At 40.9% G+C, this 18,325-nt stretch overlaps 1 protein-coding gene across 1 annotated transcript; it reads right to left on the bottom strand.

Moving 5' to 3' along the window:
• Positions 1-3,764: 3,764 nt before the first annotated feature.
• On the bottom strand, positions 3,765-18,060 carry SYT4 (synaptotagmin 4). The gene is made up of 4 exons (XM_035100641.3): positions 17,549-18,060; positions 13,458-14,272; positions 7,222-7,342; positions 3,765-5,692 (listed from the first exon to the last, which is right to left on the bottom strand). Exons 1-4 carry the CDS (start codon positions 17,580-17,582, stop codon positions 5,385-5,387), a joined length of 1,278 nt encoding a protein of 425 aa, XP_034956532.2. The 5' UTR covers positions 17,583-18,060; the 3' UTR covers positions 3,765-5,384.
• Positions 18,061-18,325: the final 265 nt, after the last annotated feature.

Genomic DNA, 18,325 nt, shown 5'->3' with positions numbered 1-18,325 from the left:
CTTATAGGGACCAATAATTTATAATGCATGTAGGGTGCTTCAGACTCCTGAAAAGCATCATGGGGGTTTTGAGCATTGTTCTGATGCATGTAAGTAGACAGGGTCTCTTGAAAGCTCACACTGAGTTCCTCTCTTTAAAATAAAATTAAAAGCAGATTGGCATGCATCTGCAAAAAAATAATATTTGTATTGGGATGGGATGAATGAAAGTAGCAGTTTATTCTTGTCTTACATACATGGCACAACATACAGATCTGGCACAAAAAAGACATACGAACCCTGCAACATCCATGCTTCCTCCCAAAGAACTTCTATTGAATGTACAACATCATTAACAAATTGGTTATTGAGTTACAACAGATCTCCAAACATGAATAACCTCCCATTCAGGGTAATATTTTGTTTCATTGTATTAGTAGTAGTAGAAGTTGTTGTTGTTGTTGTTAGCTACTTAGACAAACATTATTTTACATGTTTAATACAGGACATTATCCTTAACAGATTTTAAGATATTCACATTAAGAACCAAATACTTTATAAAACAGATTCCTCCCCCCCCCCATTTCTTAAAGGCATGGTCACATGTATTTCAGTCCCATCTGGGTTTACAACTGGACTTTGCAAGACAAACGTTTCTTAAGATATAAAAAAAGGGACCCTATATACAATTTGCCCAATGTAAAAAGAACTGATCTCCCTACTGGGATTGCTCTTATCCCACTAATAGGAAAACTATCCCTCAGGTCACTTAAAGCAGATATTAACCACTGGGTGGCAAAATGACAGATTGTCACAACCCTAGGTTTTATTCAGAAACAAAGAAAACAAGGTATATATTTTTTTGAAATTAAGAGTTATTTGGCCATTAGGGCTGGTGGCTAAAGCCTATCATCAAACAAGATAAATAGGTCTATTGTGTTAGCTAGGGCTTTGAACACATATTTTCAAACTTTCTAGCTCCAATAAGTTTTTTCTGCATGCTGCAACAATTTCTGGGAAACCCTCTAAGTCTCATACCCAATTTGCATGAGTTGTTCCCCAGACCTCTAGAATATCTAACCATAGCTACACAAGAAGTTTGAATGTTTCCCCGTGCAGTGCTTTCTAGACAACGTTAGCTGTATTCAGAGCAGACCCATTGAAATTAATGGACCCCAGTTAGTAATGTATATCCATTCCATTGGGTCCATGCTGAGCATGACTAATGTTGGATATAACCCTTTGTAAGAGAAGACCATTGATTGTAGAGAACTTTCAGGAAAGTTTATCCACCAATGCAAGACTTATCACTGGGGAACTTAGATGAACCTTTAAAGGAACCCAGCATTCTATCTGAAAACCACTAGGCTAGCCAAGTATTATTATTCAAATATTATCTTAAATCAGCCCTAATGAAATGTCAAGCTCATAGACCTTTCAACATGTGGCCTTGACGGCAACATTCTGTCCAACATGAATGTAGAATACCTAGCTTTTGATTAAGATTTGATCACATGCTGTTTCTCTCTTAAATTCTTAATACATCTACTGTCCAAGAGAACATTACTTGCTTATTTTGACTATTCAGATCACTGGACTGATCATGGATTAATAAACATCTTTCCTCTAAAGCTCATCAAGGCCTTCTGGGGTATCTTTGTTGACTTCATAGAGCTTTAAAAGTGATTCATAATTTCACTGGGACTACCTTGGAGAAAACCTTCGGAGGATTTCAAGCCTGGACTGATTTTGGCCTACAAATAGCCTAAACAAAACAAAATAGATTTGAAATTTTTATACACACAAGTTGCATTACTATTATTCTTTGTACATAGAGCATTTTCATAAAAAGCATGTCGTGAAAATGCCTTAGACCTTATATAAACACCATTATATCAAACACATCATTGAAAAACCTGGATAAATTACCAACACAAAAACCCGAAAGACCCCAAATGGAATTCTTTCAGTAATATTTGTTGCATATTTCACATTCCAGTCTCATCCTGTTCTGGCCAAATTATGGCTCTGGTTTAAAAAAAACACAAAAAACCCAACTACACAAACCTCCAGCAGTGTTAGCTAGAAGAATCCCAATTCCACTGTCAATCCACCATGGGTCTCATCCTTCTCCCCTTTCCTATGCTTTTAGGAATGATGGTTCTGATCCACAATTCAGTAATACTAAAGTACTTGGATTTCAGTCAGTTAAGTCCCACTAAGGTCAATGAGAGTGCTACCCTTATATCAAACATTTGCATCAAGTCACATGAAAGGCTGCCTGTCCTTGTACAGACCTATAAGATCACTTAGATCAGGCATCTTCAAACTGCGGCCCTCCAGATGTTTTGGCCTACAACTCCCATGATCCCTAGCTAACAGGACCAGTGGTCAGGGATGATGGGAATTGTAGTCCAAAACATCTGGAGGGCCGATGTTTGGGGATGCCTGACTTAGATCATTAGCACCTTACAGAATACCACAGGACAGTGACCTCAAAAGAGGCATTTTCTGTCATCACCCTTGCACTCTGGAATGCCCTACTGTCTACTACTATCCAGCAGTTGCTTCAGATATTTTGTAAAGACGTGTATTTTTGCCTTGACTTTTCCCAAACCATAATATTGGACCCTTTGGTTATTACTGAGAGTTGTACTGAGTGTCAGTCATAGTTAGTTAGTTAGATAAACAATCCATCATTAGGCCTATCAAGTGATAGACATGATTATCTTTGGTCCATTAATTCCCAATGTTCTACTCCTGGGTATAACTCAGTTGATACAACCCAAAGTGTCTCCCTTTGCCATACAGTTCTGCTAGTCCTTATGTTGCATCTCATTTTTATGATTCTGTTTTATAATTTCCATGTTGTATCTTTGTATGTTGCTTAGAGATTTTTTTTTGGTAAAATATTAAAGTTTGGAAATGTGTTAAAAACTAAATGCATAAACTATATTTTATTTTTATCTTTTCTGCTTGTAATTATGATGCAACATCCCAACAATAAAGAGTTAATGGGCTGCCTTGGAAACAGTGTAGACCTCAGTCTCCCTTAATCTAGATACAGGTGGACCGAGACATAGGGTTAGGACTAGGATTGGCTTGAAACTCCCAAAGACCTCAGTATTTATGGACAGTGGATCAAAATACTCACATCTGAAACAGATCACTAGATCTAGTTGAGAAACATGGTGTTTCAGTACACTACAGAGCTATGAGAAAGTAGCTTTGCAACGTGTTCTCCTTTCCAACACTTTAACAATTGTCACCATCCTGTTCTCCAAACAAAGCATTGGGGCATGATTACAGCAAGGGAATGAACCTGTGGCCCTTTCAAGAAAGCAAGACTCTCATCCTTAACTTTCCACATAACCTTTGCCTCCACTGCAGTCCATTGAGAATGATTTCCATAGAGACACATGCCTGGAAAATGCTATATCAGGCTGAATTATCTGCATTGTGCTTGCAGGAAGGATCCCATAATAAGGATATTAGATCCTTGATGACTCCTGCTTGCAGGTTCAACCTAGGAACACCCAAAGCAATGAGTATGTATCACTGTGTTCTTCACATACATTTCTCAATGAGACTTTCTAAAAGAACTCACACAAAGGCAAACATGATTCTGGAGAATCTCCTTCAGTAGCATCCACCCACCCCCCACCCACCGCAGAACCATAATATCTACAGAAGGGATACTCCTGTATCTCAAGTATCTACCCAAAGAGGACAGGATAAGAAACTCTACTACTACAATTGTGCTAATCTGACAGATTTTTTTTTTTAAAAAAAGGTGTTTCTAGTGTAAACACATGAATAAGTTTCACAGGATTTCAATAGGTGTGTGTGTGTGTGCCTTTGTTTCCTTTGTGAAGGGCCAGCACAATTTGCAATCGACCAAGTAGAATGTAACCTGCAAACTATGTAAACCAGCCCACTAGGGGATCAGCAAAGTTGCTTTTAATACTGGCCTGAGGATGCTTTTTTTTCCTGGCGGGTCCTCAAGCAAGTAGTTAGCAGGACACTTCACATACCTGGGTTTGGCTTGGCAGGTCACAAGTTGGTCTGGTCTGGTCTTAAATGAAACTTCAAACTCCTAATTTGGGGGAAAATCCTAATCCTATTATCACATGCATACCATCATGTCATGATCCTAATATTACCCACCCACCTTCCAGAGTTCTACCCAGTTGCCCAGTGGCATGAATGACAGTGAACTAAGTGAGTTCTATGGTCAAACAGCTCATTTACACGTGAGTCAGCATGAGGTATAAAGCTTGCTCAGAGCCTGATTCTGCTAAAACCCACTATTAAATCTTTACCCACTTAGAATGGATTATTATTATTATTATTTGCAGGATCGGTGCTTTGTATGTATCTCCTCTCTTTTTAAATTTTTATAGGGTTTTAAATTTTGTTTTCAGAATAATCAAACAGAAACTTATAAGGGATAAGTTTCAGTTCAAACAGTAATTGTTTCAAAATACACCGGGTGAAAGATATAACACTCTACAGTATTTTCAATTGGTTAAAAATTTCCAATGTATTATCTTTCTTTTCTTTCTTTCTTTTTTCTTTTTGGCCAAAAACTTAAAGAAATCCCACCACAGGCTATACTTGAAGCACAAATCCTAACCATACTGTAAAATTTACACTCTCCTACATCAGTGTCTAAGCCCTTTATTAAACAAAGGCAGTTATTTTGGGGGTACTTACAGAGTATTTGAATGTAAGCTAATGAAACCAATCTCTCTCTTTATCTCTTTGAAATCTAAACTATATCTCACGGGTTAATTAACAAAGTGGACCATAGCTATGCAGTGTGGCTTGACAAAAATCTCTTGAGTCTTTGGATTGCTCAAAGTATAAATACTCAACCTTATGAAAAATGGTTGAATTTCCATAAAATAATGTTTGTGACACATTATGATGCTGAAGGGACTGCCCTCCCCATACACTCCATTTCTCCAGATTTTTATTTTAAACTTTTACAAAATGCAGGTGCTTCTAGACCTAGCAACACATATTAATGAGATTATCTTCATCTGGGTCACAGCAGTAATCTAGGGTTCCTGGTACTTTAATAATAAAAAAAACAAGACTTATTAATTGTGTTTACAGCATTTTGTGTCTCTATAGCTGTGTAAACTCCAATAGAATATGAACCTCTGATGATATTACATCACTTTCTGTATAGCTTGCAAAAGAAAAAAGAGAGAGCCTGAACTGAATGAGAAAAGTTAATTACCTTCTTTTTTGATAATTCATTTCAGTCCTAATAACAATAACAAAAAAGTCTTTTTTTAAAAAATGTCACAAGCCTGTGATTATACATTGCAAAGAAAGAAAACTGATCCTTGCCTATGGAATTTTTGCTTAAAAGTTCCAACCTCTTGTTTTCGCTGTTAGCCATCACACAACATGTGCCATTTAGCAATTTGTCTCCTAGGATATTCACAGATTTCCTTCCAGTGTTCTCCTGCTGTTCCTTCCGCCGAAGCCCCCAAGGTTAACCGGCCAATGATTTCGTTCTGGGATCCCCTATCTGAATCCAAAACCAAGAATTCGATGCTGATCTCTTCGAGACCCTCGCAAGGAATATCAAAGACAAAAAGTTCATTGAACACTGCATTGGGGGTGCACTTCTTGACGTGGGTTTTCTTTTTGGAGATCCTTTTCTTGGCATGATATAGGTTCACTTTCACATAGGGATCTGCAAAAGACAAGCAAAATCCAACCAATATCACACTGTTGAAGAACCAAGTCCAATAGTCCAGACTTCCTTGTCTTCCCTTGCATGCTTTCATCTCTACCAAATATTCCTGTGCAGGTGAATCTGGCTGGAACTGATTAGTAAGATTAGCTTTGTCCACTGGGAAAAAGCTCCAATGAATAATAATAATAATAATAATAATAATAATAATAATAATAATGTGCCAGCTCATGCCTGCATGCCTGCATGCCACCTGACCACCGATTGCTGCATTTACCAGTAAGGGAAGAGGTGGTGAGAACCTTGGCACAATTGAAGGTGCAACAGCATAATCGGGTGCTCTCACTAATGCACCCCATTGCAATCACCATTAAGCCACATTTCCCTTGCTCTTCTGTCCCCTAGTAGACACAACAATGTGATGGTCTCTGCTCCAGGGACCAGATGCCATCCCCCCCCCCAGATGCCCTCCAGATGCCCTGGTCTCTCCTCTAGTTGCCTTATATTGTATGGATCTTTTGGCATGTCACATTTTCTTTATGATCTTTCACTCGCTTTCACTTTCATTGCAGGAGTTTGGACTCAGGTGACCCTCAGGGTACCTTCCAACTCTACAATTCTATGATTGTCGGTTATTTGAGGGATGGGCAGAACCACCCAGCTCCACTCCAGTTATTTTTGCCCCCACCTGTAAAGCAGACTTATGACAATTTTTTTTAAAATATAACTAATTTAAGGAACATCAAAGTAACCAAAAATTCAGAAAATATGAGCAGGTGAGAATTTCATCTAACTGGTAGGGAAACCTCCCTCTAGACCACTGGATAGACCACTGGATAGACGGCTGCAGTCTGTGGCTCCTCATAAAGGAGGGGTGGTAAAGGACTCCCTCAATGCTAGATGAGTCATGGGTAGAAGCACACCCAGGCTCTACTGCCCAGAGTTCACCCAAAATGTGAACGACAGATCTAAAGGGTACCCCATTAAATCCCCCCAGGCATAAAGCACTGGCGGATGCTTAAAGGGTGCAGTTAACCCAATAATCCCATAGTCTGTCTACAATTATTCTTCCCAACTTCCTCACCTGCCTGGACTCCATGCTCAATGAGAAACAAATCCCAGCTGCTCCCCAAATTGTCAGTCAAGTTACCCAACAGTGTGGAGCAGGCTTCCTCAACCTCCAGATGTTTTTGGCCTACAACTCTCATGATTGCTAGCTAGCAGGACCAGTGGTCAGGGATGATGGGAATTGTAGTCTCAAAACATATGGAGGGCCGAGGTTGAGGAAGCCTGGTGTGGATCAAACCAAAAACAAGGTCCCTAAAGGTCAATTAGAGAACTGCCACCCAAAATGTTCCTACTCAGTTCCTTGAACAGGTGACTAGCCAGGGCCCACACTGAATAGAGCGAAGGAGGGAGGGCATAGCTCCTACTCCTTTGCTACTTCTTGGTCCAAGCTCTTAAGTCTATGACAGTGTTAATTATAAATCCAAATATATGCATGTAATAATGCAGCATTTTGAAATTACCTGATAATCCAGAAACATCAGCTTTGGGTAGGTGTCTGGCCTTTAAAACAACCACCGTGAGAGTATTTGTTGTAGACTGGTAACAGAGAGAAATCAGCAGCTCTCCACGTCCGGAGGACTTCTAAAGAATTAGAAAGATAGCTCATATGTATCAGACATCAAAGAATACAGAATTGGTGACACCTGACTTGAGAGCAGTACATGTGAAAAGGATCTAGGAGTCTTGGTAGACCACAAACTTGACATGAGTCAACAGTGTGATGCAGCAGCTTAAAAAGCCAATGCAATTCTGGTCTGCATCAATAGGAGTATAGCATCTAAATCAAGGGAAGTAATAGTACCACTATATTCTGCTCTGGTCAGACCTCACCTGGAGTACTGTGTCCAGTTCTGGGCACCACAGTTCAAGAAGGATACTGACAAGCTAGAACGTGTCCAGAGGAGGGCAACCAAAATGGTCAAAGGTCTAGAAATGATGCCTTATGAGGAATGGCTTAGGGAGTTACATTCCACCCAGCCCCCAAAACTTAAGCGGAAGAACAGAAATTATAGGCCCCGAGGAACAGCCTTATGAGAAACGGCTTAGGGAGCTGGGTATGTTTAGCCTGGAGAAGAGAAGGTTAGGGGGTGATATGGTAGCCATGTTCAAATATATAAAATGATGTCATATAGAGGAGGGAGAAAGGTTGTTTTCTGCTGCTCCAGAGAAGCGGACACGGAGCAATAGATTCAAACTACAAGAAAGAAGATTCCACCTAAACATTAGGAAGAACTTCCTGACAGTAAGAGCTGTTCAGCAGTGGAATTTGCTACCAAGGAGTGTGGTGGAGTCTCCTTCTTTGGAGGTCTTTAAGCAGAGGCTTGACAGCGATCTGTCAGGAATGCTTTGATGGTGTTTCCTGCTTGGCAGGGGGTTGGACTGGATGGCCCTTGTGGTCTCTTCCAACTCTATGATTCTATGAATCATAGAATTGTTGAGTTGGGAGGGATCCTAAGGGTCATGTAGACCAACCCCCTGCAATTCAGGAATCACAGCTAAAGAATCCCTGACAGATGTCTATCTGACCTTTTCTTAAAAACTTCCAATAAAGGAGAGTTCAGCACTTTCTGAGGTAGTCTGTTCCACTGTCAAACATCTCTTACCATCAGAAAGTTCTTCCTAATGCTTAGTTGGAATCACTTTTCTTGTAATTTGAATCCATTGGTGTGGGTTTTACCCTCTGCAGGAAACAAGCTTTCTCCATCTTCCATGTGATAGCCCTTCAGATATTTGAAGATGGCTACCCATCTGGGATTGCCCTACCGCACCCCACCCCACCCAAAATGGTGTATATGCAGATCTGCTACTAGATGGGCAACTCAGAACTATGACTATATATATTCGTGGTTTTAAAGCATATTGAATCCTTGGTCAGCCAGTCTATTGAAATGTTGTCACAAATAGTATCTGACAAATTAGTGTTTTGATGTACTTATGAGAACATAAGGTACAAATCAGATATCTCCCCCCCCCCACTACAAAACCAATATAGACCCCTTGCTACAGCAAAATATTTAAGTATGAAAATAGAAAACATGGAAACTTCAACACTCCAGGTCACAGACAGGGGCTTGCTGCATTAAAAACCATAAAAGCTGCAGATGGGAATATTGCTTGGTACACACAGAAGCAATTTGATTTGACGCTTGATCTTTTGAAAGCAATTACTAAAAAGTCAATACACAGGCAGGTTCTCGGGAAGGGCTATGGGTTGCCCAGGCTTTGAGACATCAATTAGGTTTGGAATTTTTTAAATAAATAAATAAATGGGCTTCCACTTATGTTGAAGTGACTTCCAAATCAATTTACAAACACACGGTAAAGACATTGATTTGGAAGCAAGCCCCGTTGATATTTATGTGGCTTACATCCAAGTAAAATGCTCGAGATTGGTGCCAGAACAACTGATATTCAAAACACCAATGTCTTTATCCTAAAACATGCCTACCCTGATAGGCCAGCTGAGATGTAATGAACTACTGGTAACTTCAACTAAATTGTTCGAGGACTCAGATTTCGGTTGCCCACGGACTATGAATTAATTCGGTAGTTGGCCACCTGTGTCCAGAGAGCTAGAGATGCCCAATGGACTAATTACATATAGGGTGGGTGTGACCAGAAGGTGGAAAGAAGCAGTGGTGGGTGGAACCAGGGAAAAAAAGGCAAAATCAGGAGAGAAGTGGAAGGAGAAGGAGGGAAAATAGATGTGCAGTAGATATGGATAAATCCCGAGCCAAAGTGAGTTGCTTTTGAGGAATTCTGAATTTGTCTGATATCTATCTGAGGGGCTCTGAACCAAGAGAAGACAAGACAAAGCCCCTCCTGAGTCTTTATGACTCATATGCAAGGAAGAAGAAGAAGAAGAAGAAGAAGAAGAAGAAGAAGAAGAAGAAGAAGAAGAAGAAGAAGCAGCTGCAGAAAACTTGTCTGCTAAAAGCAAAACTAATGTCTCTAAGTTTACCTTATAAGGAAAGTGACAGATTGGGAGTGAGAGTGTGGAATCACAAAGGCAAATGTGAGGGGAGAGGGGAGGGAGAGCTTTACTGTCATTGACAGATAATCGGAGATAAATATTTTACCTGAAAAGTGAATCCCAATTAATTTTAAAGAAGCCTAGCACAAATGCCCTTTGACCTACTTGTCTGAAATTTGGCAGATTTCTTACCAATGGAACATCTCTCATATCTGCTATTCTCCGACCAATTGCCCAGAAAACATCACAGGAGATTAAGTGATATTGTTACCCACCCCAAAATTGTAAAGGCTGGTACAGAAATCTCTGCAGATATCCTTTTGCATATCCTATGCCTGCAAAATCCATCAATTTCTGCCAAATGGAAATTGGAAAACTTTATACCTTTCCTTAAAAAAACAAAGCAAAAACAAACTTTAAAGTTGCACAGCAGCAGAAAATAAAATAAAAGCCTAGACCTATCTGTCTGTTATTTGGAAGGCTTTATCCACTCTGGAGAGGCTATTATGCCTGAAAATTTCATTCACTTCTGTCAACAGGAAAAATACAAATAGCTTTTCTTTTCTTTTAAAGAAAAACAATATTCCCAATAGTAATTTGCAGGAGGTGAAGGTGATTAAACCCAATTTTCCAAAAGCAGACTCAAACTTCGATGCTGTGCTGAATTGGGCAGCCTACAAAATACTTCAAGTGTCCTATTTTCTGAAGTGCAGGATTAGAGACCAAACTGAATCTTGTGGATGCTGCGTACCCCTGGGGAAAGAAATCCATCTGTGAACTATCAGCTCAACCCCCTGGCAAGAGTGATCTGTCACTCCCATAATAATCTACTAGGTGGAGTGGGAGCGGGGAAGGAAATGACACAAAGAGGGAGAACAGGGTTAACTGCATATGGACCATAGGCATGGAGATGCAGGCTAATACTCATAGCCATAGAAATCAATGGAGAATTTTTATTTTTATTTTGCCATTGACTTTATTGGAATGTTGATTGCACTGTTACAGCCAACCACCTTGTTAAGCACTTGGATTAAACTGATTTTCCTGCACTGATGAATACAATGTAACCATATTGGTCTTTGCTCAAAGAAATTCAAACGGAACAACTTCTGCCTAGATATAGAGTTTGCATTTGGCTGCAACTCATGAACCTAATGATCGAACAAACATTAGGTTATTTGTTGTTTTGGGTCAGATTTGCATATCCATGTTGCCACTGTAGCCAGTATGTGCCAATGTGCCATCACGAGTTAATCATTGCAGATAGCACTTTTATATCACCCATCTTGGGTTCCATGATCACTGCAGATGGTGACAGCAGCCACGAAATTAAAAGATGCCTGCTTCTTAGGAGAAAAGCAATGACAAACCTAGACAGCATCTTAAAAAGCAGAGACATCACCTTGCCGACAAAGGTCCGTATAGTTAAAGCTATGGTTTTCCCAGTAGTGATGTATGGAAGTGAGAGCTGGACCCTAAAGAAGGCTGATCGTCGAAGAATTGATGCTTTTGAATTATGGTGCTGGAGGAGACTCTTGAGAGTCCCATGGACTGCAAGATGATCAAACCTATCCATTCTTAAGGAAATCAGCCCTGAGTGCTCACTGGAAGGGCAGATCCTGAAGCTGAGGCTCCAATACTTTGGCCATCTCATGACAAGAGAAGACTCCCTGGAAAATACCCTGATGTTGGGAAAGATGGAGGGCACAAGGAGAAGGGGACGACAGAGGAGGAGATGGTTGGACAGTGTTCTTGAAGCCACCAACATGAGTCTGATTAAACTGCGGGAGACAGTGGAAGACAAGAGTGTCTGGCGTCCGCTGGTCCATGGGGTCACGAAGAGTCAGATACAACTGAACGACTAAACAACAAAATCATCACCCAATAGGAGCTCAAACCCACTGCTTTTCCACTGAGGGGATTTATTTATTTTCCTGAGAGACAAGCGTCTCTCAAATGATGAGGAAGGTTAAAAGTAACATTGCCTGAACCAGACCTGAGTTCCATTTTTGTTGCGAGACACTTAAGGTATGATATCCTACTAAGATGTGCACTGTCCCCTGGATTCAAAGTAATCCAAGCTAAGTCTACACTGGTAGGAGAAGGAAGAATATCAAGGTGATAAATTCTATTGCAGAATGCAGAGGATGAGATTGCCATTTTCAAATGCCACAATCTTTAAGAATGTGCAGGGAGGAAGGGGAAGGGAGGGGGAGGGAGATTACAATGGATTTGCCACCTGATGCATGAAGTGGCCCAGACCAATCTACAACCTCTTGACTAGGACTGGCTAATCTGACATTGCTGGACTCTAATCAGTTCCTGCTAGCAATGCCAATAATAAGGGGGGGTGGCAGCTGGAGTCTGATAACATCTGGAGAGTCACATGGTGACCACATCTACTCTATAATCTAGAGCACTTCATTCCCACCTCATTCAACAACTTCAACAGAGCTACTTGTGATTGTTGGGAATAGCAGTTAGTGTTCCAATACCACTTTCAGTAATTCACAGGTGGGACCTGCCAACAAAATGCTGTGCTGCATATGGATCTGCACTCAGATAATTGAATCCACTACCAGTATATATCGGATGCAGAAATCCCACTGGTAACAATTATGAGCTGCAGGATCACACACTGAGTTGCTGCTTAAAACCCACAGAAAGCAGTGGGAATCTTCTAGTTCACCAAAATGGGTTTCCAAGTCAGGGGTACTCTTCTCACGAAGCTGAAAGGTTGACACAGTGTTGGCTATCTCCCTGAAACCTCTCACCACATGGAAACTCAATGAGCCCATAACAGTATTTTAACCTAGAGGATTTACAAATGTATGTCATGGGATGTAGAGCTAAAATGAAAGGAGAAGCCATAAGAGCTTAATTTACATCTGTTTGGAACTCTACAGAGGGGCAAGTAAAAGCAGGAAGGATCATTTTGAGTGGAGAAAAATGGCACAGTCCAATGGGTTAAAATCTCCCAGCTTCTATCTGTCCGTTCCTAATCAGCCCCTCCTAAAGTGGCTTTTGATTTATTTCATTTTTAAGACTGTTGAATGTAACAATATCACTAGATTACATTGTAGCCCACAGATTATGCCTCCAATGTGATGGTATATCACAGATATGGGGAACCTGTGGCTCTCCAGATATTGCTGGACGACAACTCTCATCATCCCTAACCACAGGCCATTGTGGCTGCAGGGGTTGATGGGGGTTGGAACGCAACAACATTGGAGGGGGCACATGTTTCTCAGCCATGGTATATAGGTAAGTCACTTTTAGATACTTTGGTGTAAAAAAGTGACAAATAATTATAATAAATAATTAAATACATGAATAACAGACATTTGTTTTATCACCTTTTCCCATATATGCCCACTCTACTGCTTCAATCTGTAGAACTGGCACTATTACGAGCTCTGCATAACATCTTTTCTGCACTTGACTCATGAAGTCCCTTCCCTCTGAGGGTTTATCAATACACAAACTGGGCCATCATACCTAGATATTTTAAGAACCCTTGTTGAGATAAATGAAATGGGGATATAGGCAGACATCCTTTCACATTGTTGAGATTCTCTAGTTTATTTTATATATTCAAGATGCATGTAGTCTGTTGTCAGGGTGCTATACTTAGATTCTGCCTTTAGAAAAACTGTTACGTGCTGAGATAGGGCAGGTGAAATGAACTGATAATACAAAATATGACTCAAGATCAATTACCCTAACATTCTTTTTGATGATCTCCTTGTTCATCAGCATCCTTCCTTCAGACAACTCAATCCCGGACAGAGGAAAGAGAACTTCTCCAATGATGTCATCTCGGGAAAATCGGTCAAAACTTAGGATCATAAAGTGAAGGCTCAGATCTTGGACTTGAGTATAAGGGATTCCATAGAAGGTGAAGGTTTCATCAAAAGCTGGGTCTAATGTTTTTCTCAGTACTCGAGTTTTCACCTTGTGCTTCTTCTCTGGCAGTATCGTCATTTTGATGTATGGATCAGAAGTCATTGACTGTTCATCCATGGCAGGCAAGCCATGTGCTTCCTTGATGTTCACCATGAAAGCCTTCTTCTCAAAGTTATACTCAATGGAGAAGAAGAGGGTCCCTAGTTTATCTTGCTTCTCTTCAGAAGATATGGAAGTAACAGACTTCAGGCTATCAGGGGAGACAGAATCTTTTTCCCTCTCAGGAAAGAGCTTTGGAGTGAAGTTCTCAACATCTGAGGAGCTGGGTATTTTGGGGGTTGTTTTGGGGAAATTGCCATTCAGATCTCGTTTCTCCAGGTCAAGGTGGAGAGAGGTCTTTGGCATAACCGGCTTGCTCTTGCCTTCTTCCTTGTCCTCTGCCCCAAACTTCTTTTTGCTGTTGAGGTTCTCAGGATAGATGTCGACACCCTTCAGCACATGAACAAATTTGTAAGGCGGGGTCTTATTTGATTTGGAAGATTTGCGTTGGCAGCAGATCCAAGCAAAGAGGGAGACAGTGAAGACCAGCCCAAAGGCGCTGAAGATTCCAACCACAGTTGGAATTTCATCTGCAAGTCAAAGCACATGGCAACAAATGCATGAACGGTGGACTTCAAAGGTTGAAAGCAGTAGTTAAACTAACTATGCAAAGGTGAGCCAACTGGTGAAGCAGGAAGAGTGAACTGCTAGGTATACTTTACAACAATAAAGCCTATTCATGTTGTGCCCCCTGCAGGTATGAACGTGTATCGAAAACTCTGGCTTGGCATGTTTGCTGTTGCATGCAAACCTGAAACAAACACAGTTCAACAATTGTGATTATAACAACTGACATGCTTCTGTTCAATTTTGCTGCTGCCCCATATAAAATTTATGAATTCAGTACACATATAAACATCTCTAGCTCCCTCCTACATCCTTCACGTTAGTCTAAGTAGATAAAAGAGAATTTGAAATATGTGTTAGTCATATGCATGACATCCACTTTTATATTACGGATTTCCCTTTGTGTTCAAGAAGCTACAGATTTGTATGGCCTCATTGCAGGAAGGGACTGGTGTTTGGCATGAAAATGCAAAACTTAGTGTCTTAGGATATTCTTGCTATCAGACTGGTATCAGTTATCTATGCTACACTGAACATATGCAGCCAGCCGTTTCACCTTGTGCTACTTGTCCATTATACAAGTGCATGTTTAAACCCATTTGTGCACCTAATATTTTGTAAGCATTGAATCTATCGAGTTGCAGGGGCAAAAAGACATTCAAAGCTACCCAGAGATGGAGGTATCCAAAACAACATTTCAAGGAAGCACATTTCCAGCCACGGCAAGTAAATCAATTTCCCAAGAAAACTTCTTTCCATCACTCATATGAATCAGCCCACATTCCAAATGGCAATAGGGAAAATAGCATGAAAGCTGCAATGACATCTGGCACATGGATAAAAGCAGAGCATTAGCATTTCATGAGTAAGCAGTGCAGGGCCAAATGAACGCCACTAATTGGAAATCCAATTCTGTCCATAAGTAACATTCCTAAGTGAGTCTAAGTACCACACGCTGGTAGCACCAATCAAGGCTAAGTCCACATTCTCCAAGCGAAATGGGGGACTCATGAAATATTAATGCAATGGCATTGCTTATGCAGGAAGGTAGCCGTGTATTTTATACAAGAGTGCTGGTGTTCTAACAAATGATCAGCATCCTCTCTGTTTAAGAGAGAGTGAAGGAACAGTTCCCTTGAAAGGATAAGTGAATCTCTGCTTGAGATGCAGAATGAGCCTCCCGAACTTGTGTAAGCAGATCCCTGATCTCCAATTTAAATGACAGGGGGACACACAAACACACTAGACTTGCACACCCAGCCTCGCCTTTAAAATAATGACTTGCATTGTTTCTAGTCGAATCCATGGAGAAATGAAGGGTCCCACATATAAATAAGCTATTAAAGCGTTAGCATCAGCTCTCACAACCTACCTTGCCACTTTTATAGGACTGTTAGCATGGGAGATATTTTCTCACTCTGGCTGACTGCTTTTGATTAGAGTAGATTTGTAATGAACTTACTACATGGAAATGGGTTAGTGTGCAGATAACCTTGCTTTGGGGTAGAGCACTGGTCACTGGGTCAGTTCCACCCCTTACATTTATGTGGACTGGGTCGCTTTTTCTTTATTTCTTTTTCTTCATACAAAATATGGGGCTAGGAGACAAGATACAACCCATCGGAAACAACCCATCAACAGTGAGGTAATGGCAGTTGCATAAGATGCTTTGGGAAAGAGGCCAGGCTGGATCATTAACTCGGCTGAACAGATTTTAATGGCCAATTGACATATTTGCAAATACTCTTTTGAAGCTTGCATGCTGAAGTATTGTCTCCAGCAGCAGGAATGATGGTGCAAGTTACAATCCCAGCCTCTGAGAGGAAGAATGCCACAGTTTTATATTAATTATCCTCATAAAGTCAGTTATCAGGTGAGCAAGCTGTCACAAATGAAATTAGAAACACCCAGGAGGGGTGATACAAGATGAAATCAAAACTAAATGTGCTGTACAATAGCTGCCAGTGGGCTTACAATCTGCCTTCCTTGCTGTTTTCATATGGCAAAGCAATTGCTTAGGTATTATAGCAGCTATATGGAAATGGTAGACTGGTTTGAAAATGTGCTATTTCTGAAAACGAGTAGGACAGATTACAGAAGTGTTAACTGGAAGGGGCAGAATGCACGGCACAAATATGAACTGTTCCAGTTTGAGTTGGGACCTAAAGAATTCTACTATGCCAACATAATTTAAAACTCCTATTAACTTCATCTAGAGACTAGTGGAACTGACGTATATTACTTACAGTTTACTCTCACAGTCTTGGGTGTACTTTGACTGTAAAGGAGCTGTGCTGCTACCCTGGCATATGGCAATGATAGCTATCAGAACAACATGAATAAAAGTAAGGTAAAAAGATAAAGTGGTCACTAGCTGAACCACCCTCTAAGGACAGGGGAGGGGAAACAACTTTATTTATATGAATATATACAGTTCTCTCTAGGTCTAAAAGATTATGAGCCTACTTATTTAAAGTTTAAGCAGATATATTGGTGTAGAAAAGTGTTGTTTTTTAATTGCCTACTTTGAATATGAGAAGAGAACCAGGGTTTAACTTTAGTTTCTGTACACACACACACACACACACACACACACACACACACACACGATACTTAGTTCAAAGCATTTTTTAAGGGAGGGGTACTTTGCATACACTCCCTTAGCAACATCACTAATGACAGGAGACAGACAGTTGCAGAGGAAGAGAGAGAGAGCCTATGGACAGATGAGAGGGTGGGTGGATGACTAATCTATTTCAGTAAATATCTATCTGTTCCTCTCTTGAAAGAAGCAGTTGTGGCAATTATCCTGAGAATATGTAGAATATGGATTTGGAATGAAATGCATATAACTGATTCTTCTCTAAAGAAAGATCACAAGAAACAGTATCTTTCTCCAGACACTCCCCACCCCCACCCCACAAGACACACCTCACGGTGCATATATTTTACTTGTGGATTTTTGGGAGCTATAGAAAGAGCACAGTGGAAATCTATAAACTGCAGAACTAATAAAAAAGGGGTGTAAAACTTCTGTAAAACCCATGCCTCAAAGGATGCTTTTAAGGAGAGGCGACTGACGTCGCTCATATCAGAGCACAAGCACAGCCTTAGCTTTCCAGCGCTGGCTTTCCCCCAGGAGCCCGAAATAGTAGTCATATAATTGCCTTTTCCAAAGCACCTGAATGAAATGAAATTAATCAAGCCTTCAAGATCGGGTTTTTAAAGAAGACGCTTACCAAATTCTTCGCGGCTGGCTGCAATCGGAGCCATGTTGCTTGCTGCGCGCTCTGTCCAAGGTGCTGAAACCGCTCTTTCCTTTTTCGCCCCTGTGCTCAGCCGCTCACAGAGGAGGGAGGGAGAAAACGCATATACGCACACACAACCAAGGGAGTCTTGTTTTCCAACGTGATGAAAACACAAGCCTGAAAGATCGGGAAGGTTTTAGAAGGAGGAGGAGGTAGAGAGGAATGGGTGGGGGGAAGGGGAGGGAGGGTCTAGTTCAGTCCTCCCCTCCTGCACACTGATTCGTGAGCCCTTGTCCTGTGGTTCAGATCTTCTGACTAACTGAGCTCTGAGACTGAAGACGTGGTTGAAACCCAAATTGACGCAATCCTGACGCTACAGAACTGAAATCAGTACCTCCCCCCTTCCTCCCCACTCCTGGGAATCCGGCACACATTCATCAATTATTTTAACGGCTCTGCTGCAGGAGATTAGCTCACGTTCTCAGTCGGACACAGACAGCAATGCTAATTTCTAGGGCCAAATATCCCAATGTCTTATAAGACACAGTCAGACTTTTTTTTATTTAAAAAAAAGTATATATTATTAATGTTTTATCCATGTTCTCTGTGACGATGCTCTAAATGGAGAAGAGAAAGCCCGGGAGGCGAATGACCCAGATCCGTGCCTTATCTTTTCTTTTCTCTCTCCCACTCTCTAAGATGAAACGTTTGGTTTGACTGGATTGCCAAACGGTTTTGGTTCTCACTGAAGATTGCAGGAAGTGGAAC

Source organism: Zootoca vivipara, chromosome 10 (assembly GCF_965207765.1).
Source record: "Zootoca vivipara chromosome 10, rZooViv2.hap1.1, whole genome shotgun sequence".
NCBI lineage: Eukaryota > Metazoa > Chordata > Lepidosauria > Squamata > Lacertidae > Zootoca > Zootoca vivipara.
Note: the sequence above shows the minus strand (reverse complement) of the source record. Positions and strands in the feature narration are given on the sequence as shown.